Raw genomic sequence first — 24700 nt, 5'->3', positions numbered from 1 at the left:
GTGACTCTGATTTCTGAATGAAAATAAATTCAGCTACATAAATTCATTACTTTCTGTATACATAATGTTTTTTATGGAAAATTTAACTATACTCCAGAATGTTATTCTGTAGCAGTGTCTGGCAACCAGTGGCCCCTGAAACCATTTTGTGTAGCCCACAGCATCATCATTGTTGTGGTCGCAACACATGGAACTAAATTACCAGTTTTTTTTGTGTGTTTTTCATACAAGAAATTATGTATCAGAATAATTTGTTTGAAACAGGTGTCAGTGATGCTAGAATGATCAACAGATTTCAGCCTTTGTGTTGTTCATCACAGCACAGTGAGGTTCCAGTAAGATAAGTTTTGTCACGACATACACAGTGACAATCATAAACAGTAGAGCAGGTTCATCTTCATTTGACATTCATCATGTTTCACATATAGCTTGATCAATAAGAGCCAATAGAAGTATGTACTACTCATGTAACAGTGTCTTTCAACTAACAGCTCTGTGGTTTTGGGAAAGCCTTGCTGAAGTCTAATAATCACTGTTACTGTTAAATTTTGAACACTATACTTAGCAGTAAATACACCAGTACATATACTTTAAGTTGAAATAATCATTTCAGGTTGCGGAAAAGGAAAATAGAAGATGATCACAGAATCTTTTATGAACAATGGATAGAGAGATATTTTTTGTACAGTCTAAGAGTAAACCACTTTACTTACTTTGTGGAGGAAGTATGCCTGTTTTCAAGGGATGTAATTTGAAGAGACTCTGCAAATGGATGCAAATGCATTTGTATCTATTTCGTGTAGGTGATGCATATCAGACCAAAGTTAAAGATAAATCTGATCTTCCAAAATATCTTAAAACAGAAACCAATGAAAACATTGCTGTTTATGAACTGTTTACCATGTTACTGATGTAGTAGGTACGTTGATAGACACACAAACAAACACAAACACACACACAAAATTCAAGCTTTCGCAACCAACGGTTGCTTCATCAGGAAAGAGGGAAGGAGAGGGAAAGACGAAAGGATGTGGGTTTTAAGGGAGAGGGTAAGGAGTCATTCCAATCCCGGGAGCGGAAAGACTTACCTCAGGGGGAAAAAAGGACAGGTATACACTCGTGCACACACACATATCCATCCGCACATATACAGACACAAGCAGACATATGTAAAGGCAAATAATTTAGGCAGAGATGTTAGTCGAGCTGGAAGTACAGAGGCAAAGATGTTGTTGAATGGCAGGTGAGGTACGAACGGCAGCAACTTGAAATTAGTGGAGGTTGAGCCGTGGTGGGTAACAGGAAGAGAGGACATATTGAAGGGCAAGCTCCCATCTCCTGAGTTCTGATAGGTTGGTGTTAGTGGGAAGTATCCAGATAACCCGGATGGTGTAACACTGTGCCAAGATGTGCTGGCCGTGCACCAAGGCATGTTTAGCCACAGGGTGATCCTCACTACCAACAAACACTGTCTGCCTGTGTCCATTCATGTGAATGGACAGTTTGTTGCTGGTCATTCCCACATAGAAAGCTTCACAGTGTAGGCAGGTCAGTTGGTAAATCACGTGCATGCTTTCACACATGGCTCTGCCTTTGATTGTGTACACCTCCCGTGTTACAGGACTGGAGTAGGTAGTGGTGGGAGGGTGCATGGGACAGGTTTTACACTGGTGACAGTTACAAGGGTAGGAGCCAGAGGGTAGGGAAGGTGGTTTGGGGATTTCGTAGGGATGAACCAAGAGGTTACGAAGGTTAGGTGGACGGCGGAAAGACACTCTTGGTGGAGTGGGGAGGATTTCATGAAGGATGGATCTCATTTCAGGGCAGGATTTGAGGAAGTCGTATTCCTGCTGGAGGGCCACATTCAGAGTCTGATCCAGAACTGGAAGCTTGAATTTTGTGCATGTGTTTGTGTTTGTTTGTGTGTCTATCAACATACCAGCACTTTCGTTTAGTAAGTTACATCATCTTTGTTTTTAGATAAACTTTATAGATTTATAGATGTTAATCTCCGAGTATTGGTTCACCTTTCTCCTGATTTCATCGTATTATTCAGTGCTTCATTGAGAAGATTAAGACTCATCTTCTAGTTAAAAAGTCCTGTTTCATCATCTTTTTCGAATTTTGACTTTTTCTTTTTTCTACACTTATAGAATATTAAGTCAGATAGAATGGTGTCCCACAATGTATTTACATTTTAACAGCGTGGACCATAGGTAATAAAAGATTGCCAGTGTATGTGTCAAAGAAAAGCTTCTATCCCAGATCCTACAGCAGATAAATATCTGCAATGTCAATCTCAAACTCTATGCATTTGTCTTGACTTCCTGTGCAATGTAACGGAAAAATTAAATAAAGCATTCCGTTGCTATAAGGATCACCTTAGTACTTGTGAATTGCAGTCAAAAATTATAGAAGTAGACTGACATTTTATTTATTTATCAGAACTGCTGTGCATTTATGGTCTTCACTTTATGTTTCATTTTTATGATATCACATGCTAGGCAATAAAAATAGAAAGAACTTTGTATGTAATTATGATGTGTAACATTCCATTGATGATGATGTGATTATTCATTCACTTACAAGTGAGTCTTTACCTTCCCTTATTTTTTGTTTATTGGTACTATCCTGGTAGTTTTGTTGTTGTAATCGTTTGTGGAAAATTTATATGCAGTAATGACAATCCCACAAATGGTTGCTTTAATGTTTTGAAAGACTGAGATTATTTCTTCCTTTTTGCTATATTTCTTGTTTTATGGCAATGTTAAACAACATTCAGTGATCATTAATACACATTGTGGTTCATTATTAACTGTGATATTTAAAATTTGATTGTTTAAATGTTTCAGCATGAAAAATATTACAAGTAACAAAGGATTGACATCAGAGCTAACAATACAACATGTCAGAAGTGGAGACGGAGGCATTTACTCATGCCTTGCTCTAAATGAATATGGCCATGATCAGACAACAATACATCTCCTGATGCAAGGTAATTATCACACCTGTTATCAAAGTGGAAATTACCTTTAGGTTAGGATAATAGAATAAAATACATACCCACTCCTTTGAGTTTCAAGGAGATCTTTGTACTGTTTTTACACCATTGGTATTTCTAATTATTATATCATGATATTAAATAAACTGATAACTTATGTTTCATTTTTACAGTAAGTAACACAGTTGATATTCAAACCTGGAGTTCCCATTGCTTAATTGCTAAATGTTGATTGTTGATCACTGACCTTCACCAAATATTTTAGATAAGGCAATATGAATTCAGTCGTTGATTATTGCATACAAATTTTGACAATTTCAATTCATAAAATGTCATGTATGCAAATATAATCATAATAATGTATGCTAGAGGTGTGTTCCAGAGAGACAGTTATTTGAAGCAAGTGAAGAACTAACTGATGAAGTTTAAAATTGTGTCACAGTCCAGATAAGCTAAGAAAAACCATGTCTATGTTACTGCTTAAAGGACTGTGCCTAATTTTTTGAACATATGAAATAAATGCTTCAGAAATAATGACAGAATCCCACACTTCATACAGGAAGTTGTGTTTTCAAAGTCAGTGCCCTTGCTGTATCTCTACAAATGCATGATGAAACCATCTGTGTGTACTCATTTATAGTTACAGTGTGTACAGTGCCAGATATTTGATGGCATTATTACATATTCCTCTTTAGAGTGGTTAGAAATTTGTCTGGACAATCAACCAGCTCATTATACTGAAAATACAGACAAAAAGACACTCTAAATCTTGGCCATTTTCACTGAATCTGGTAGGCAGGAATAATCAAGCAACAAATAACCAACAACTAAATGAGAAGTTGTAACATCTCATCATCAGCAAATTTATGATATAGAGTGCTAACTCATTTGGAGAATGATGGGACAAGAAATGATTTGTGACTTTTTTAAAAAAAATATTCTGACCATTTACCTGAAATTATTTAGGTCAGCCACAGTACGCTCAAATGACAATGGCTAGATGGATATTTGAATCTCTGTTACTTCTAAATACATATCAGTGACCAACAGTTTTGGCTCCTGATAGAGTTAAAAAAAGTTTCTTGTAGCATGGTGAAAATTAAGTAACTTTTACTTTCCTGTTATAACGATAAAAAACAGCCATGGTATATAGCAAATACTAGTAGTTAATCAGAGGAGGAAGTTAGTTTCTTATGATCAGATGATGTGCCAACACTATGATGTTCCATACCTCTCTTAATAGCTATATCCAGTGAGGCTATAAGACAATGTGGATATCCATTTATGTGTGTGGTGGAAACATTAAAACATTTGATACTTGTGATGCTTTCCAACTGCAGGGGCATGCTGGCACTAAGTTTACACCCTTCATCTTTATTTTCAGCAGCAACATCATACTTTATCCTCAGCCATCAGTCATTTGGAAGAAGTTATAGTATGAATAGTGGGTAGGTGAGAAAAACTTTAGAGTCCTATGGTTAGAATGATTTTCAGGAACTGTTAATCATTTGTGGTATAAGAACATTACATTTTCCTACAATAACATCAAAATGAGAACAATATGGACTGCATTTAAATCTACATATTACTCTGAAATCAATCACAAGCTGTTGATTGAGAGACATTGTGTTCCAAGATCATTCATTCTATTCATAACCTATTCACATATGATACACGGGAAGAATAATTGTCAGCATCACTCTGTATAAGGCCATATCACATAGTCACTAACCAAGACTCAAATTGCAGGAAGTGTTGTGTTTATTTACTCATATTGGATTGTAGGTTCTCAGAATTTTGAAAGCAAGGCTCTCAGCAATGTATAACACATTTGACCCAGTACCTGCCATTAGAGTTTTCCGACCAGTTCTATGTTCCTCTCACAGTAACTGAAAAAACTATGTAAAATCATGTGCTTGCAGCTTTTCTTTATCTTTCCTTCTTTTTTTTGCTCTAATATAATTTGGTGAAGGTCAGTGATCAACAATCAACATTTAGCAATTAAGCAATGGGAACTCTAGGTTTGAATATCAACTGTGTTACTTACTGTAAAAATGAAATGTTAGTTAAAGACAGATACAATTGAAAGACATTTACATCTTAGCTTTTAACCATGGCCTTTGTCATAAAAAGAAAGAGGAACACACAGATATTCATTCACACAAGCAAGCACAACTCACACACAAATGATTGCCATCTCTGGCAGCTTGGACCAGAATGACAGTCATGTGTGCATGAGGTGTGCTTGTTTGTGTGAATGAGTGTATGTTGATTTCTCTTTCTTTTTCTCACAAAGGCTATGGTGGAAAGCTAATGTGTAAGTGTCTTTTAATTGTGCCTGTCTGCAACTTAACATGTCATCATTATGGTAAGTAGCAATCTATCTTTTTCTTGCATTGTTACCGAGCGAGGTGGTGCAGTGGTTAGACACTGGACTCGCATTTGGGAGGACGATGGTTCAATCCCGCATCTGGCCATCCTGATTTAGGTTTTCCGTGATTTCCCTAAATCACTCCAGGCAAATGCTGGAATGGTTCCTCGGAAAGGGCACGACCGACTTCCTTCCCCATCCTTCCCTAATCCTATGAGACCGATAACCACGCTGTCTGGTCTCCTTCCCCAAACAACCAAACCAAACCATCTTGCATTGTTGACACTCAAATCTTGGTTACATGTTTTGTAAGTGAGCTTAGGCTTGGGTGAATTGTACTTTGAATAAATTTGTCTGCTAGTTGCGTTCCCAACAGCAGGATTTATGTGGTAGTTCCACATTAAACTGTTCTGGGCAGATACTTGTTGATACATGATGGCTCTGATGAATTACAGTGATTGGTAATTCATTGTGTAATCAAACAGTGTTGGGTCTCTTTGTGGGTTTATGCACATTGAATTACTTGTATTTGCACTGGTGTACACAAAACTACACTGTTGTGCAAAACTTAAGGACAAAAGAAACCTTTGCAATAAAATAACTCAATGAAACATGGAACATATACAGAGAACTGCTACAGTACAGTACAGTACAGAAGAAAGTTGAGGGAAATACACAATGAGATGAACATAAATGACACTTTCATTCAAATATAATAATTACACTGAAGTCACTGTGATTCATGATGCCCCAGTAGACATTACGAAAGGTGTGGCATAGATCTTAATAGGGTGTGTGATCATCACAGATTGAAATGCCTGTTCCCCCTGACTTAAATCCCGTTGAACACATGTGTGATGCGTTGGGAAACATATTGTAGCACATCCACATGCACCAATGACCACCAGCAGGTGTCAGTCACACTGTGGAGGAATGAAATGCCCAACCACAAGAGCTCCTTACCAATCTTGTGGCTAGCATAGAAGTATTTCTAGTACTGACACTATGACAAAATTCAGCTTCACATGCTCATTATATTGACATATTGAGAATAATATTGAATGTGTTAATAGCCCCGTAACATCTGTATGACATTTCTTCCATTGTAGATGATAGGCATAAATCATATGTTGTCATCATTGCACAAGACAGCTCAAACTTCTCAAACCTATGACAACAGAGCAGACAATGTGTCCTGAGTGGAGTAAAATGCAAGGGTCTCAGTCTTCCATGAATTTCTTCCATGGGTTGTACCAAAACCAACCACGTGCTGCCCATCTGTTAATTTGTCTGTCCGTTAAGGCCCCTTTTCCTCAGGAGCTGCTAGTGGTATCAAGTTGAAATTTATGTCACTTCCTAATGTCTACAGTCCTTTTATGGTATTAAAAAAGTAAAGCTTCGAAGTCAGTGCAGTTAAAAGATACAACATTTTATATCTCGTTTTGATACTTGCAAATACATCAAAACCTATGAACGAACTATTTATTTACATCATTAAGTTTGTATGAAATTCTCAGAGTGTGAGCCCTACTCACACTTGTCCAGTTCTTGTAATACTATTGTGAGTTAATTCTTCATATCCATCATCTTTTAAAAAAGGCAAAATTAGAAATTTTAGAGGCAGTGTTGCGCCCCACTTGAGCTAAAGACAACCTTCGTGTGGGGTAATGAATCTCATTTTTTTCTTCTGGTTTTGTAATTATGTAGGCCATTGCTCCTTTTGAACTGCAGCAGATTATTTACAAAAAACTTCATGAGGGAATAAATATACTGTGAGGCAGTGCCTTACTCCTTAAACAGATGTCTAGAAGACGATCATGGGTCAGCACCACATATAATTCTTACAGCACATTCTTGAGCAATGAACACTTTCTTTCTTAAAGCTGAGTTACCCCAGAACATTGTGTATATGACATTACTGAATAAAAGAGGCAAAATTTTTCAACTCAGTGATTTTCTCTCCCCAAGATTAACAATGATTCAAAGTGCAAATGTGGCTGTACTACGTTGTTTTATGACTTACAAAATTTGTTTTGTCCAGTTTAGATTCTCATCAATATGGGCACCTAAAAATTTTGGTGTTTCCACACTAGATATTATTTACTCACCACGTGTTACACTTATCATTGGTGTAGCACCTCCAGATGTGCAGAACTGAATATGTTGTGTCATTTTGAAATTGAGAGAGTGACCATTTGCAGAAAACTCCTCATTAGTAATTTTAAACACAATTTACCATTTCTTTTGTTTCTGTATGTATATATGTTGGGACTGGTTACAGTGTTGATGTCATCTGCAAAAAGAATTAATTTTGCTTGTTGTATATTAGATATTACACGGAAGCACCAGAGAAACTGGTATAGTCAGGCATATTCAAACACAGAGATATGTAAACAGGCAGAATATGGTGCTGCAGTCGGAAATGCCTATAAAAGACAACAACCGTCTTGCACAGCTGTTAGATCAGTTACTGCTGTTACAATGGCAGGTTGTCAAAATTTAAGTGAGTTTGAACATGGTATTATAGTCGGTGCATGGGACACAGCATCTCTAAGGTAGTGATGAAGTGGGGATTTTCCCGTACGACTATTTCACAAGTGTACTGTGAATATCATGAATCAGGTAAAACATCAAATCTCTGACATCACTGAGTCCAGAAAAAGATCCAGCAAGAATGGGACCAATGATGACTGAAGAGAAGTGCAACCCTTCTGCAAATTGCTGCAGATTTCAATGATGGGCCATCAACAAGTGTAAGTGTGTGAACCATTCAACAAAACATTGTCAATATGGGCTTTCGGAGCCGAAGGCCCACTCGTGTACCCTTGATGAATGGAAGACACAAAGCTTTACACATTGCCTAGGCCTGTCAATGCCAACATTGTACTGTCGTTGACTGGAAATGTGTTGCATGATCAGACAAGTTTCATTTCAAATTGTATCGAATGGATGGACGTGTACAGATGTGGAGACAACCTCATGAATCCATGGACCCTGCATGTCAGCAGGGGAGTTATCAAGCTGGTGGAGGCTCTGTAATGGTTTGGGGCATGTGCAGTTGGAATGATATGGGACCCCTGATACATCTAGATATGACTCTGTCTGATCACCTGCATCCATTCATGTTCATTGTGCGTTCTGACAGACTAGGGAATTCCAGTAGGACAAAGTGACACTCCACATGTCCAGAATTGCTACAGAGTGGCTCCAGGAACACTATCCTGAGTTTAAATGCTTCCACTGGCCACCAAACACCCCAAACAGGAACATTATTGAGCATATCTGGGATGCCTTGCAACATGCTGTTTAGAAGAGATCTCCAACCTCTCATACTCTTACGGATTTATGGACAGCCCTGTAGGACTCATGGTGTCAATTCCCTTCAGCACTACTTTAGACATTAGTCAAGTCCATACCAGGTCATGCTGTGGCACTTGTGTGTGCTTGCAGGGGTCCTACACGATATTATGCAGGTGTACCAGTTTCTTTGGCTCTTCAGTGTAAGACGTTTATATGTATGAGAAACATTAATGAACCTAAGATCAAGCCTTGGGGACCCTGTAAGTGATTCCTTCCCAGTCAGAAGCATCTCCCTGCTTACATTACTTGAATTATTAAGTATAACTTTCAGCATTATTTCAGTTAGATATAACATTATCCATTGGTTTGCTGTACCACCAGTTCCTTAAAACCTCAATTTATCCTGGAAAACATTGTGATGCGCATAGTGAAATACCTTAGATAGGTCACAGAAAATACTATCCAGTGCTATTTTGTTATTTAATGCTTGTACAAAAAAAGTGAGTGAATGTATAAATGGCAATCTCAGCTGAGCAACTCTTCTGAAATCTAAACTATGATTTACTGAGGAAATTATTGCTGCTCAGGTGGAATACTATTTTAGAACACATGACTTGAAAGTTTTGGAAAATGATGTCTGTAGTGAAATGTTTTCGTAGTTATTGTCATCTCTCCTATCACTTTTATTATACAATGGTTTAACAATGGCACATTGCAATCTCATAAAAAATGTCCAGTGTCAGTGATGCATTAAATATTTCAAGGAAAGACAGTGCTTATTACATGGGAACACATCTTTAGTAGTCTGTTGGAAACCCCATCAAATCCAGATGAACTCTTATTTTAGACAGAATATATAATTTTCTCAATTTCAGAAGGAAAAGTTGATGTGACATCCATATGTCTGAATTTTATACAAGTTGCTTACTCAGCATACTCCTTTTCTCTTGAACTGTTTGTCCCTATGGTTTCTACTTAATTTAAGAAATGATTATTAAACACATCTGCTACCTGTGACTGATGATTTATATCCATGCTATTTAAATTACCTGTTCTGTGTCTTGTTGGCCTGTCTCTCATTTCACTATATTCCATAGTGTCACAGGGAAGTATGTGAGGTAGAACTGCTCATATTCTCTATTTACATAAATGATGTGATGATTAGAGTGAGCAGCAATCCAAGACAGCAGTGTATGGACAAGTGTCATCTTTGAGTGACTGTTGGAGGCTACAGGATGCCTTGGTTAGAATTTGTGTTTGGTGTGGTGATTGGCAGCTTGCTCTAAATGTAAAAAAAAGTATGTTACTGCAAATAAGTAATAATAACAGTGTTGTGACGTTTTAGAGGTGTTCTGATTGACATTGTCATATTGGTTAAATATCTAGGTATAACATTATAAAGTGATATAAAATGGGGCAAGCATGTAGGTCATTTCTAGGGAAGGCAAATGTTGACTTCTGTTTATTGATGGAATTCTAGAAAAATGTAGCTGTATACAGAGCACATGTGTGACCAATTCTAGAATACGGTTTGAGTGTTTGATATTCCCACCAGGTCAGTTTAAAGGTATACATTGAAGGAGTTTAGAGGCATGCTGCTAGATTTGCTACCAGTAACTTTGATCGACATGCGATTGTTATGAAAATTCTCTGTGAACTCAAATGGGAATCCCTGGAGGGAAGATGATGTTCTTTCTGTGAAACACTACTGAAAAAGTTCGGTAGTATGTTGTGCAACTGACTGCGGAATAAACCTACTGCCACCAACATCTTAGGACTGCAAGAACATGTTAAGAGAAATCAAGTCTCTCTTCATTTGTGAGGGGAACAGGAAAGGGAATGATTAACTGCAGTACAGGCACCCTATGTCATGTACCTTATGACTGCTTCCAGAGCATGTATTTAGATGTAGATATTCACTGCATGTTCTAGCTTCTTGATACAGATACTGAACTGATTCATCCAAGGTGCAGGGCACTACATTATGTGGTGCTGTATACTCTGCAACTGGGTATGCCACAGATTATCAGTTGCCTTTCACCCAGATGGATAGTTTACTTATGCTCATGCAAACATAAACTGCTACGTAATTGTTGCAGCAAAGTTGGTATATGACCTCACCTGTTTAGCAAGTGGTTGTGTTTGTATGAGACATGAAACCTAGTGAGAAGAATAGGATAAGAGGTAATCAGTAGATGTATGACACAGATCTTGCATCTGGGTCTTCCACAGGGGTATTAATTATGGGCAGAGGATGGGAGCAGGAGGAATAAACATAATAATTTTATCATGTACAAAAACCAGTAGTTGTACTTAAAGTACATTAAATTAAAGTTTTTTGTCAAATGTGAGAAAGTGCAAGAGTGAACCTGTGGAACTCTGTTAAATGTTTCATAATGAGTTTTTGTACCTGTGTACCATACCAAACCTCATACTTTGATCATTACTTGATCATGCGTCAGAGATAATAAATGTGTGGTGGAGTTTTTGATCTACACAAGACATGAAAGTGAAATCATGGTTGAACTTATGGGATGTATCTCTACCTTACTCCAGTCTTCACATCTGACACACTTACAATACTTAAAGGTAGCTAATCTAACTTGGAATTTTAATCTCAAATTTTCTGAAATGTTATTGCAGCATCTGAAGAAAAGGAAAAACTATCCTGGTGAAATATTTTGTAATTCAGCATATACGAGGGCGGTTCAGAAAGTAACCTCCAATTGGTCACAGTGCGGGTTGTGGGGGGAGTAGCGACACCATCTGTGCGTTCACGCACTCAACAGGTCAGTCGGCATCAAGCCGTGGTCGAGTGAATGTCGTACCTGTGCTAGTTTAGTTTTTGTGGCAGTTTGAAATGTGTGCTGCAATAGAAAACCCCGCCAAATGTGAAGTGCGTGCTGTCATAAGGTTTTTTACAGCCAAAGGATATTCTGCAGCAGCTATTCATCGTGAGCTTTGTGCCGTGTACGGACCAAGAGTTATGAGTGAAGGAGTTGTCCGTGAATGGGTACATTTATTTAAAAGTGGACGAGAAAACGTTCATGATGAAGAGAGGAGTGGTAGACCATCATTGGTGACTGACGAACTCGTTCAGACAGTTGATGCAAAAGTTCGTGAAAATCGACGTTTCTCAATGTCGGAGTTGTCTACTGGTTTTCCACAGATTTCTAAGACTCTCTTGTATGAGATAGTGACAGCAAGATTGGGTTACCGTAAGTTCTGTGCACGATGGGTGCCCAAAATTCTTACCGACCACCACAAAACTCAAAGAATGGCCTCTGCATTAGACTTTCTGTCACGTTATGAGGACGAAGGAGAACCATTGTTAAACAGAATCGTGACCGGTGACGAAACCTGGATTAAGTACGTGAACCCTGAGACAAAAGAACAATCAAAGATGTGGGCACATTCAAATTCGCCTACCAAACCAAGAAAAGCCTCGCTAGATTTTTCTGCCAGAAAACTGATGGCAACGGTGTTTTGGGATGCCAAAGGGTTGAATTCATGGAACGTGGTATGACCATTAATCAAGACATGTACTGTGAAACAATAAAAAAGTTACGATGGGCTATACAGAACAAACGCCGTGGTATGCTGACTTCCAGTATCGTTTTTTTGCACGATAACGCCCGTCCTCACTCTGCTCGCAGAACAACGGCCCTTCTTGAGTCCTTCAAGTGGGACGTTATCAACCATCCACCTTACAGCCCAGACCTGGCGCCAAGTGATTATCACCTCTTCATGCATTTGAAGAAATGGCTCGGATCACAGCGGTTTGATGACAACGAAGAGCTCAAAGATGCGGTCACAGGCTGGCTCCAGGCACAAGCGGGTGATTTTTATGCACAAGGAATTTGAAAGCTTGTGAAGAGATACGATAAGTGCCTCAATCGCTATGGAGACTATGTAGAAAAATAGTGCAAAGATGTAGTTGTAAGATGTATATATTAAAATATTTTTATTTAACTTGGTGTATTTTTTTAAATCAACCGGAGGTTACTTTCTGAACGGCCCTCGTATTATTTCAAATTCAGTAACAATTCAGTCAGTCTTCCCATGTGAAATAAAACCCAGCTGTCATAAAGCGTTCCATTTTCCACAGTAACAGGACCTAAGACCAGAAATACAAGAAATGTTTCTTACATTCTGCAAATGAAATCTAATAGCTTCGAAAAATAGTACTCACCTCTGACAACAATTTGTAAGCAGTACCTGCACTACCTGCACTGGCTACAAGATATTGCTGAAAGTACATAATGAGGAGAAAAACTTTGGTATGTGGAAGAATTGAGTATTTCTGTTAATTAATGAATCAGCAGCACATGGTTTAGCCATAAATATGAGCTGTGCCATTGCCTGCTGACCAAGTAAAGAGAGGACTGAAGGATGGGGTATATTGGTAATAATATACCACCTCTAATTAAACAGCTGTTTCTTATTTTCTCTGTCTGCTGTCTTTCTTTCTGTAAATTAAAGCAATACTGATTTAAGGTGTTAGTGCTGTTTGCATCAAGACACACTAAGTCTCCTCCAATCAGTAATAACATTATAAGATTTTCATTAGCTTATGTCTGTCTCCATTTAGTTTGTGATGTTTGCCTGCTTTATTTCTTTGTTAATTGTCCTTGGCATTGACGTACTGCATTGTGATACTGGCTGAAAAATGGGGGGGGGGGGGGGGGGGGGGGAAGTTTAACACTGACTTCTGTAAATGATGTAGCCACTAGGTTCACAGTTGTGTTTCACAATTCTTTACTTTCACTGTTCACAACCACCCAATATACACAGTTAATATGGATTAGATTTCTAGATTAGATTTACTTTCATTCCAATTGATCCATAGTGAGGAGGTCCTCCAGGATGTAGAACATGTCAGAAAAACAATAATATGTGACAAATATTTACAGCTAAAACAAATAAGCTAATGCACCTTCCACAGGTCCAAGTGGAATTATCGTCCTTATTTTTTGTACGAGTGCTATATGAAAGGATCATTTTACAACACACATTTACTAAGATCACGTTAATGCACTGAATTTAAAATAAAAAAAAAGTTTTTTATTTATAAGGTAATAAACATATAATAGAACTACTACAATACTTATTTGCAATGAACACATTACTGCACTGAAATGGTGCAGAAGTTAGATTGTACTTTGTATATATACACACACAAAATCAGTTGTTTCTACTGAGAGATTCATCAATGGAGTAGAAGGAGTTGGCCACCAATAAATCCTTCAGGCATCTCTTAAACTGAATTTCATTGGTTGTTAAGCATTTTATGGCTGCTGGCAAGTTATTGAAAATGTGTGTTCCTGAATAATGCACACCTTTTTGTACAAGAGTAAGTGACTTTAAATCCTTGTGAAGATTATTCTTATTTATAGTACTGATTCCACGAACTGAGCTGTTGGTTTGAAAAAATGGTATATTTTTAATGACAATTTCATTAAGGAATAAATATTATGTAGTGAAAGTAAGCATAGTGTGGCAGCTTTTTCATTTTCATATCCCCTATGTCTGACAGAATTCGCATTGCAAATAGGGTTTCATTTAGCTGCTTCAGCAGTTCTGTGGTGTGCTCCACCCAGTTGAATTTATTATCAAGCTGTAATCCCAAGAATTTAACACTGTCCACTTCTTCTATCTGCTTGTCATCGTATGTTAGGCATATACTCATAGGACACTCCTTACAAGGTCTGAACTGCATGTAGTGTGTTTTTTCAAAGCTTTGTGACAAATAATTGACTAGGAACCAGTGATTAATGTCCACAAATATTTTATTAGCTGATCTTTCTAAGAGTACACTTGATTTGCTATTTATTAAAATATTTGTATCGTCAGTAAACAAAACAAACTTAGCATCTGGTAATGTTAGTGATGAAAGGTCATTGATATACCCAAGAAAAACTAAGGGCCCTAACATGCAACCATGTGGGACCCGACATGTAATTAGTTCCCACTTGGATGATGCCTGATAGCTTAATACATGTCTCTTTCCTAATAACACCCTTTGTTTCCTGCCAGAGACATAAGATTTGAACCATTTTGCAGCATTTCCTGTTACACCACAATATTCTAATTTACTTAAAAGGATATTGTGATTTACAGTCACATCCCTTTGACCCATCGCAAAATATACCAGTTGCCTGAATTTTTTGTCTAATGAATTAAGTAAATTTTCACTGTAAGTGTAGATAGCCTTCTCAATATCAGAACCCTTTAGAAATCTGAACTGTGACTTTGACAGTATGTTATTTGTGATAAGATGGTTATAAAGCTGATTGTAAATTACCTTTTCTAAAATTTTTGAGAATGCTGGCAAAAGATAAATTGGATGGAAATTTGACACAATTTCTTTATCTCCCTTCTTAAACAGTGGATAACTTCAGCATATTTCAACCATTCAGGAAATATTCCACTGATAAACGAGTGGTTACACAGATAGCTTAATATGTTGCTTAACCCAGAATCACATTCTTTAATTAACTTTGTTGATATTTCATTATACCCACTACATGTTTTTGATTTTAAAGATTTTGTGATGGACATTACTTCTGCTGCGGTAGTGAGGGTCAAATTCATATTATGGAAGTTACTTGAAATGTCTGGTCTGAGGTATCCCATGGCAGCATCTACAGAACCTGACAACCCCATTAACAGTAACAGTAACATTTATAAAATGTGTGTTAAAAAATTCTGCAACAGTATACACATCTGTTACCAATGTATCATTTACTCTTAATGTTATTTGCCCCTCTGCAGGCCGGCCGCTGTGGCCGAACTGTTCTAGGTGCTTCATTCTGGAACCGCACTGCTGCTCGGCCACAGGTTCGAATCTTGCCTCGGGCATGGATGTGCATGTGGTTCTTAGGTTAGTTAGGTTTAAGTTGTTCTAAATCTAGGGGACTGATGACCCCAGATGTTAAATCCCATAGTGCTTAGAGGCAGAGCCCCTCTTCATGTCTGCTTCTACTGGTCTCTTCTTTCACCATATCCCATATTGTCTTTATTTTGTTATCTGATATGACTATCTTCTCCTTGTAATATATTTGCTTTGATATCCATATTGCAGTCTTTAATATTTTGCAGTATTTCTTGTAATGTTCTATGGCATCAAAATCAGAACTGTTTCAGATTGACAGATACAGTTTTCTTTTTGTTTTATGAGATACTTCTATTCCTTGAGTAATCCATGAATTCTTTGTAGACTTTGCTCTAACCTTGGTTAGTTTTGGGGGGAAACAGTGTTCAGATAAGGTAAGCACTTTATTAGCAAAAATGTTATATTTTTCATTCATGCCATGAGCACTGTAAATATCACTCCAGGGAATGCCTCTGAGGAGTGTCCTAAAATAATCAATTTTTGGCTTATTGATTACCCTCTTGAGTTCAGATTTAACAGATTTTATGTCCTTTTCATTATTAACATTTAACAGAAGGAACGGCATGTCATGGTCTGAGAGCCCATTGACTATTGGTTTTGTAACATAATTTTGTTGATTGTACTTTTCTATAAATATGTTAACAATGGCTGTTTGTGAGCGATTGGCTACCCTAGTGGGGAAGTTAACAGTCAGAATTAAGTTGAATGATAGTGTTACTAACTCAAATAAGTTCTTATTGGGAGAGTCTTTAAGGAAATCTAGATTGAAGTCACCAGAAACCACTATTTCTTTGTTTTTGGTTTTTTAAATGGGCCAGTACAGCTTCAAGGTGGTTTATGAACAGATTAAAGTTACCTGCAGGTCCTTGGTATACACTTAATGTTGTGAAGAACTTTTTGTGAAATTCTACTTGTTGCACATGCTTCCATATGCTGTTCTAGGCAAAATTTATGAATGTCTGTGTTCTTAAATTTATGTATGTGGCAACTACTCCTTTCTCCATTTCTGCTCTACAGCAGTGAGATGCTAACCTAAATCCTGTAACACTTAAAAGTTCTATACCAGTGGTCACATGATGTTCAGAGAGGCAGATTATGTCAGCTGGGTTTGAGTACTCTAATATATCTATGCAGATAATTGATTCATTAATTTTAGTTCTCAGTCCATGAATTTTTTGATGCAATAAAGATAGCTCACATTTTACTTTGACTGAGTTAAACCTGGGTTCTGCTGATTGTTGAAAATTCTTAACCAACAGCTGTTTATGCTGATGTAATAAACTAGAATTATGTTTTTTTTTTTTTTTTTTTTTTTTTTTTTTTTTTTTTTTTTCCCTCCCCCCCTCAAGCTGAAGGTTTGTCTCAATCTTTTAAAACTTGGTTTCTTTCTGTCCTTCCTATCATAAAATAGGGTCTTTTGTGAACCCTATAACAACTGGTATTTTATCACTCATGACATTGCCTCCTCCCTTTAACTTTCCTGCTACTTTCCCAGCCAGTTTGCCCTTCCCTTTCTTGTTGAGGTGAAGGCTATACCTAGTATAATCCCACCTATTGAGAGAATCAACAGGGGATCCACACTAATGTGCGACCCTGCACCCGACATAAGCAGCCATGCCAACTCCAAATTAACTCCCCCGACAGAAGAGATCAATTGAGGTCGGTCATAGTGCCCAAGAACAAATACAAACTCAACACTAGTATGCTTTGATGCTGATGTAATCTTTGCCATGTCACACTCTATACCTTCCCAGGATCTCTGTCAGTACTATTACCTGGCACACCCACTATAACCACAGTGTCTTCCTTAGTGAAATCTTTGCAAAGTGATCCTAAATCCTCTGTCACCTGTTCCACACCAGCGCTAGGTTTAAAAGAATTGGTGACCTGGTATTCTGATCCTAGTTAATCCTGCAAAAGGTGGCCAACACCTCTTCCATAGGAACTACCTAACAACAACACTTTCTTTCTCCTTACTGATTTCCCTACATCCTTACTTTTCAATTTTCTGCTGAAAGTTTGGTGTGCCCTGTCTACACCTGCAACTGCTTGAGGCTCACCAGCTTCTAACTGAAACAACAGGTCAAATCTATTTTCCACATTCACCAGGAAGCTGCCAGACAAATTTCTAGGCCTATTCCTCCTGTTGCCTGTTGCCACTTCCTATCTCTCTTTGCACTTGTCCATTCTTAACCTGTCAAGACTTCCCCTGGACTTGTCTAACTCAGCCTGAAGGGCGGCAATTTACCCCTCCTCTTCTAGTATCTTCCTATCTCTACTACATATCCTACACAACCACTGATGAGTCTAATTTGCTTCCCCTACTCCCACGGCACTACTGTCACCCACATGGAAACAACTACAGCACCCATCACACAAAGGCCCCGATCTAGCAATTCTATGGCAAGTCAAGCACTTTTCACTCAGTCCACTATTGGTTAACTTTTGATAAACCTCATTAATAGTTTGTAGGCAAACATCAGCATACTGCTACAATAGTTTACTGTTGTATATCTATGAGCAGTAAAACCCTAACCACACAGTTCACAATCTTTCAAATACTTTGAACAGACACTGTCATTGTTTTAACACGTAGCGTACTGGTGTTAACCAAAACAGCTTCCTTGTCTGAAAATCAGCCATGGACTGACTACCTTGGGACCAAAAGTTGGGCCTTTATATATCATCAAAATAATAGCTACTGAAACTATACATCGTTTGATGTTAAATTTACAGAAATTACAATTAAAACACCACTCGTTCAATTAATTGAATATATCAAAAAGTTCCTTCTTTTTAACAATTTCTTCCACTATGAGGGTTAAGTTGAATTATTTGTTTAAATGATAAAATTAACAGATATAGTTATACAAACAATACTTTTGACGTACCTGGTAATTACTTTGTAATCAACTGAGGGCTGGCTTTGCTATCATATATTTGAATAGAGCCAAATAGATACTTTAAGAATACTAGTGGTTGTTTCTCCAAAGGTTTATAATTAGTACAGAATTTATATTTGTTTGTAAGTCAACAATAGAATTTAAGTTATGGAACAATTGCTGATTTCACCCTATAACTAAAGATATTAACTAGGAATAGTCAAAATGAATTAGAAAATCAATTACATACATAAAACTAAACACAAAACTAGATCTGGTGCTATATTCTTTACAATTGAGGGCCAACCTTTCTCTTTTATGAAAATGCAGATTACACTCGCATATGTTAATCTTAATTAGTTAAAATGAAGAAAATGAATTTAAGGAGGCAGATGGCTAAACAAGAGGGGAAGTAACAAGATCCCAGCTTGCTTCATCACCTTAATCCCTGATTGGATTGACCAGATAGATGTTGCAAGTAGCTAACTGGGCAATTCAATGAGCACAAGTGACCCCAGAAAGTGAGTTAATAATCTACACACAAAAAAATATTAAACAAGAAATCTCATCAAAAACTACTCTACATATGTAATTCAAATTTCTTCTTATATGAAATGGCCATACAAAATATGCACATACGTTATATTGTACAATGGCACCAAATACCCACAAGTTATACTTTTAATAAAAATTAGGCATCTTGACTATAGTACAAAAGATGGAGACCAGTAAAAATTTTAAAATCAAGTACACATTACATTACAAAACATTACTCTAGGTCATAACTGTCTGAAACTGGTTAAACTTGAAAGATTTGGGCTTCTTTCCCCTTTGCAAAATCACTGAAATGCCAAGTCCTGGTTTGAAATCGACATAGTTTATGGACTCATCATCTTAGTGTCTAAAATATGTATATCACCTCTAGCAAAAACTCAAGATGTGTAGTAGCATAGATTTACAAAATGTTACATTATGAAAAAAGAATAGTCACCACCACATGACTTAATTACTATTCAAATCAAAAACAAGGGGATGGAAGTTGTACCAAATCATTGCCCTACTTTTCCATTCGACTCTGAGTGCTACTCTCATTCAACCAGAAAATTAAATCCTTGCAAAATCACAAGATGTTACCAAATAGTTGACCTGTCAGATTATTCACAAGACTCTAGCACTAGCATTATCAGTTAATCAGCAAAATTACTTTTTTTCATCCCAGTATTACCACTTTAAGCTCATAATTACTCAGAACACAAATAGAAGTTTTCAGATAACGTATAGATCTGATAATGCAGTGTTATATGACTTGTACCTCACTAAAATATTGTTCTTTCTATTGAGCTTTCATTCCCAGCTGCAGTGTCATGAATTGCACAATATACACAGTACTCATTGTTTCCTAGTTCAAAATTATTTCATGAATACAGTTACACCACATTTGTTTGTATACAGTTATCTTTTTCATTACTCAATCATGTCTGTCAGCTCCATTATTTTACTTACCTCTCTTACTTCGTTAACTAGTGGAGTGCATTCTCAAAAAAACATTCCTACTGCAAAGACAGGCTCCCTAACCATTAAAACCCTAACATGATTCTTATTTTATTATTTCATTATTGGTTTATTATCTAATAAACACCTGCTGTGCTTATTCAATGCAAAATTGAGACTACTGAAAAACATTCCACAGTAATAGATCCTTATGCTAAGGCAAACTGAGCTCTTATTACTGACCAGACAAAATTATCAATTAGAAAAACTTATTTCACTGTGTTCCATCAAATTGCTTGAGATTCTAGCCTGAAGTGCAATATACATACAAATCTTGCATATTCTTTCCACACGCATTACTGCAGGCAACTATGTTTAAAGTTGTAATTTCTTAATGATAGAAAAGGCTGTACTATGACACAGATAAATAGTTATCTGCATATACTGATTGCACTGACCACAAACACTTCTACTACACCACAATTAATATTAAGACCTAGTATTCAAGATGGTTTTTACTGCATATTGCTGCTGTTCATGCACCCATGAGCTGAATAATTCAGATTTTAATTATAGTTTTCAGATAATCTACACCTTCTCCACATATGCTAACTAACACCTTTCATTTTCAGTTTGCCTTACCTCTTTGTTTGAGAGAATGTCTTTAACCATGCTACCAATTTACTTTCTTCCATCCTCTTATGATTCCATTACTTATAACTAACACAACATAACATACAACTTGAGAAACCTTTTCTAAAATATTCCTATACTAAAGTATCCTGCTGTACAAAATCACATGAAAGTCAAAGATGTAATGTTTCTGATTCACTTATAACTTACAGATAGAATAGGAGAAGAGTTTGATTGTCTCAGGAAACATGAAAGTAGAGACAGACAGCTGGGGTAAGCATTGTCACCACTTAGTGAATCCAACACAGAATGTTGAACCACCTACTTGCTATTTGCATAAGAAATTAGTCCCAAATATTACCTCTATGCTGAGATTTTAAATTACCAAGAAATTGCACACAGACAGCTGTCCTGCCAATTCCACAGTTAATAGTACTTCTTGTTTCACACTCCTTGATAGCTTACCAGTAGCACCAACAATTTTTATTCCAGACACATGCATCAGTACTCTACCCTCTGTGTTAATAGATTCAAAAAATGCATGTGAAATGCCATTCAAATCACTACCACGGTCCAGTAAATGCTTAACATGTATAACTTGTACACTTGCTGTTATTACAGGGTGCCAAACTTCCTTTTTTCTTACCATGTGATCTTCTTCAGACGACAAATCTTCATTAATCCTTTCCCTGGAAATATGGCCAGTCCACTATTGGTTAACTTTCGATAAGCCTCATTAATAGTTTGCAGGCAAACATCAGCATACTGCTACAATAGTTTACTGTTCTGTCATTGGTGTTACAGTTATGTCACAGTTAAGTTGATGCATTGTTGTTGACCTAACCAATACAGCTTCCTTGTCTGAAAATCGGCTGTGGACTGACTGTCTTGGGACCAAAAATTGGGCCTTTATATATCATCACAGTAATAGGTACTGAAACTATACATTGTTTGATGTTTAATTTACAGGAATTACAATTAAAACATAACTCATTCAATTAACTGAATATATTGAAAAATTCCTTCTTTTTAACAGTTTCTTCTACTACAAGGGTTAAGCTGAATTATTTGTTTAAATGATAAAATTAACAAATATAGTTATAGAAACAATACTTTTGACAGACCTGGTAATTACTTTGGAATAAATTGAGGGCTGGCTTTGCTATCATATATTTGAATAGATCCAAATAGATACTTTAAGAATACCAGTGATTGTTCCTCCAAAGGTTTATAATTAGTACAGAATTTATATTTGTTTGTAAGTCAACAATAGAATTTAAGTTATGGAACAATTACTGATTTCACCTTATAACTAAAGATATTAACTAGGAATAGTCAAAATGAATTAGAAAATCAATTACATACATAAAACTGAACACCAAACTAGATCAGGTGCTATATTCTTCACAATTGAGGGCCAACCTTTCTATTTTATGAAAATGCAGATCACCTGATCCACAGCTCGAAGAGGCCACATCATTTAATGATTGAATTGTCTGATGATGATGATGATTTTGATTATGATGTTAATAGTAATTAGTTAAAATGAAAAAATGAATTTAAGGGGGTAGATGGCAAAACAAGAGAGAAAGTAACAACATCCCAGCTTGCTTTGTCACAAGTTGCTGTATAATTCTTTTATATTCACAGACTTACCATCTCAACCTACTAATGTCCATGTACTAGGACAAGATAGCAGGAAAATCAGCATTGCATGGAATCCACCAGATGATGGCAACAGTCCAATAACTCGATATGTGCTGCAATACAATCCTACTCAAGGTGAGGTCATATTCTACCCACTATTGTGTCACTAAAGAGGTAGTTTGTGTATGTCATATCCACTTACATTTGAACTTCTTTTACTTTGCATTTTTCAGTTTCATGGCAAGGTCCATCCCAAGAAATGACTGTTGATGGCAAACAGAACAGTGCTGTGGTGTCTCAGTTGCACCCATCAACACTCTACAGCATTCGTGTGGTTGCTGAGAACAATCTTGGCCCTGGTGCCCCAAGCCAAGAAATGCTGGCACGCACTGAGGAAGAGGCTCCTACAGCACCACCACGCCATGTAACTATTGATGCTGTAAGCTCCACACAGCTCATGCTTACTTGGGATGCACCTCCAGAGGATCACCTGAATGGCATGCTGCTTGGACATTATGTTGGTTTCCGCCAAATAGGGTGAGATTCATTACGCCTGTCTCAACTGCAAGATGTCCAATAGTACTATTGTTACTGAATCTGCAAGTGATAAGTGAGAATATGGAATAAAAGGAAGTGAACACATATTTTCCATTGCAAATGAAGCAATCTTCAGGCTTTCACTCACTTGTAGTGTATTACAAAAATAAACATTTCTCTGTAGTGGCTATTTCATGAAAAAAAATTAAGATGTGCACACAAATGCCAAATAGCCAAATTATATTGCAATAACATGGGATATTTAGTGGATGCAAAAAAGATAATGGCTAACAGTCATAAGTTTGTTTGACTCATGAGAGGGTTTTAGAATTTTTTTTTGAGAAATCTGAACAGAAAGGTACTCAAACAAACAAAATGTCTATCAGCTCACAAAACACACATAACGACACATTCACTTTTGACCTAGTTTGTGTTTGTTGATGAACATCAAGGTGGAAAATAACTGTGGCTTAAAAAATGAATCTAGAATCCAAAATGCAAAAAATTGCAGACATACATATGGAATTTCAAGAACTCATTGTACTGATAACTCTGTGAATGTGTGTCAACATGTATAGGCTTCTTTCTATGGATTCTGAATAAAATTTTAATGACAGCTTATACAGAGCCTAAGTAGAGAGTTTTACTACACTCTGTCCATGAATCAATTTGGAAAAACCTTAACTTCTTCAGTAAACAGTGCCTTGTGTGTTGTAATTTACAGTAATTTACAGAGAATATATAGCTTTACATTTAGGTTTGAGTTAAGTATTTCTTCCTCTTGGATTTCTATAAAATTTTGCTGGGATGACACAAAAGTTCAAAACAAAAAATAAAAAAAGATTTAGAGAGAAAGGTATCATGTTTTCTCATATATGTAAAAAATGTACAGTCCTATGAATTTCTTCCTTCGTTCCTGTGTTCATGTTTTGGTACCCTGCTTTGTGCAAACACACTGTATTTCTTAATCCTGGTGATTTATGAATATTATATGTAGCTGCAATTTTTTTGCGAAAACAGATATATTCATTGTTCTAATTTCAGAGAATCTGAAGGAAAGGTACACTACAACTATACAACAGTACCATGGAAAGGATATGGGAAAGAAGAGTACCATCTAGAATCATTAAAGAAGTATAGCAAATATGGTGTTGTTGTCCAAGCTTTTAATAGCCGAGGACCAGGACCACTTTCAGAAGAAGTTGTGGCTCAGACACTGGAAGATGGTGAGTCACAATGTCTATCATTTTTCAGTTTTGTTAGGGAGTTATATTTTTGGCATTGCAATATCCACAAGATTTCATGATTAATTCATTTGCAGCCTGTATACATTCTGGTACATGGATCTCCTGTGATCACTGTGTTTCAGAGAGCACTGAGGTTTGATTTTGCATAACTGTAACTCACTTGTAATTTCCCGGTTTGTTTGAAACTGATTTAATTATAATGTCAATGTGGCTCTGAGCACTCATCAGTGTTGCTTTAGAAACATCATGAATCTGGACATTGATTTTAAGTTTCTGAAAATATGAAACTACTTGTTATGAAACCATGATAATCTTACAGCAAGTTAAAATCAGTAATGTTGTGCAAAAGGACAAAATTTTATCTTCTCATCTCTGCCCACATGCATATATGCATGGATAAAAAGGAAATCTGGAACAAAGATTAGAGTTTACTATTTCAAAACGTTGAAGTCATTATAATTGGTACATATGCTTGTTTGGGCTTAATGAGATTAAAATTAGCCATGGGGTAATCAAAAGACACATCATACATTGACTTGAAATGATTTTGGCAAAATCATGGAAAATCTAGTTCTTGTTAGCCAGACGGGGGTCTGAAATTCACTCTTGCCAAATGTTGGCTTCCACTTAATAGGTCAGGGGCCATTTACATACAGGGGGCTGCTACATGGGTAACAGTGGATGTGTGGAGTGAAC

General features: G+C 36.8%; 1 protein-coding gene across 1 annotated transcript in view; it reads left to right on the top strand.

Annotated features, from left to right (window-relative positions):
• LOC126249332 (Down syndrome cell adhesion molecule-like protein Dscam2) overlaps positions 1-24700 on the top strand; it is a 562422-nt gene that overhangs the window by 348573 nt on the left and 189149 nt on the right. The window contains exons 13-16 of the mRNA XM_049950988.1: positions 2853-2995; positions 22224-22355; positions 22454-22757; positions 23802-23983. Coding sequence (XP_049806945.1) covers positions 2853-2995; positions 22224-22355; positions 22454-22757; positions 23802-23983 — 761 coding nt within the window. The remainder of the gene's footprint in view (positions 1-2852; positions 2996-22223; positions 22356-22453; positions 22758-23801; positions 23984-24700) is intronic.

The sequence above is a fragment of the Schistocerca nitens genome, chromosome 3 (assembly GCF_023898315.1).
Source record: "Schistocerca nitens isolate TAMUIC-IGC-003100 chromosome 3, iqSchNite1.1, whole genome shotgun sequence".
NCBI lineage: Eukaryota > Metazoa > Arthropoda > Insecta > Orthoptera > Acrididae > Schistocerca > Schistocerca nitens.
Note: the sequence above shows the minus strand (reverse complement) of the source record. Positions and strands in the feature narration are given on the sequence as shown.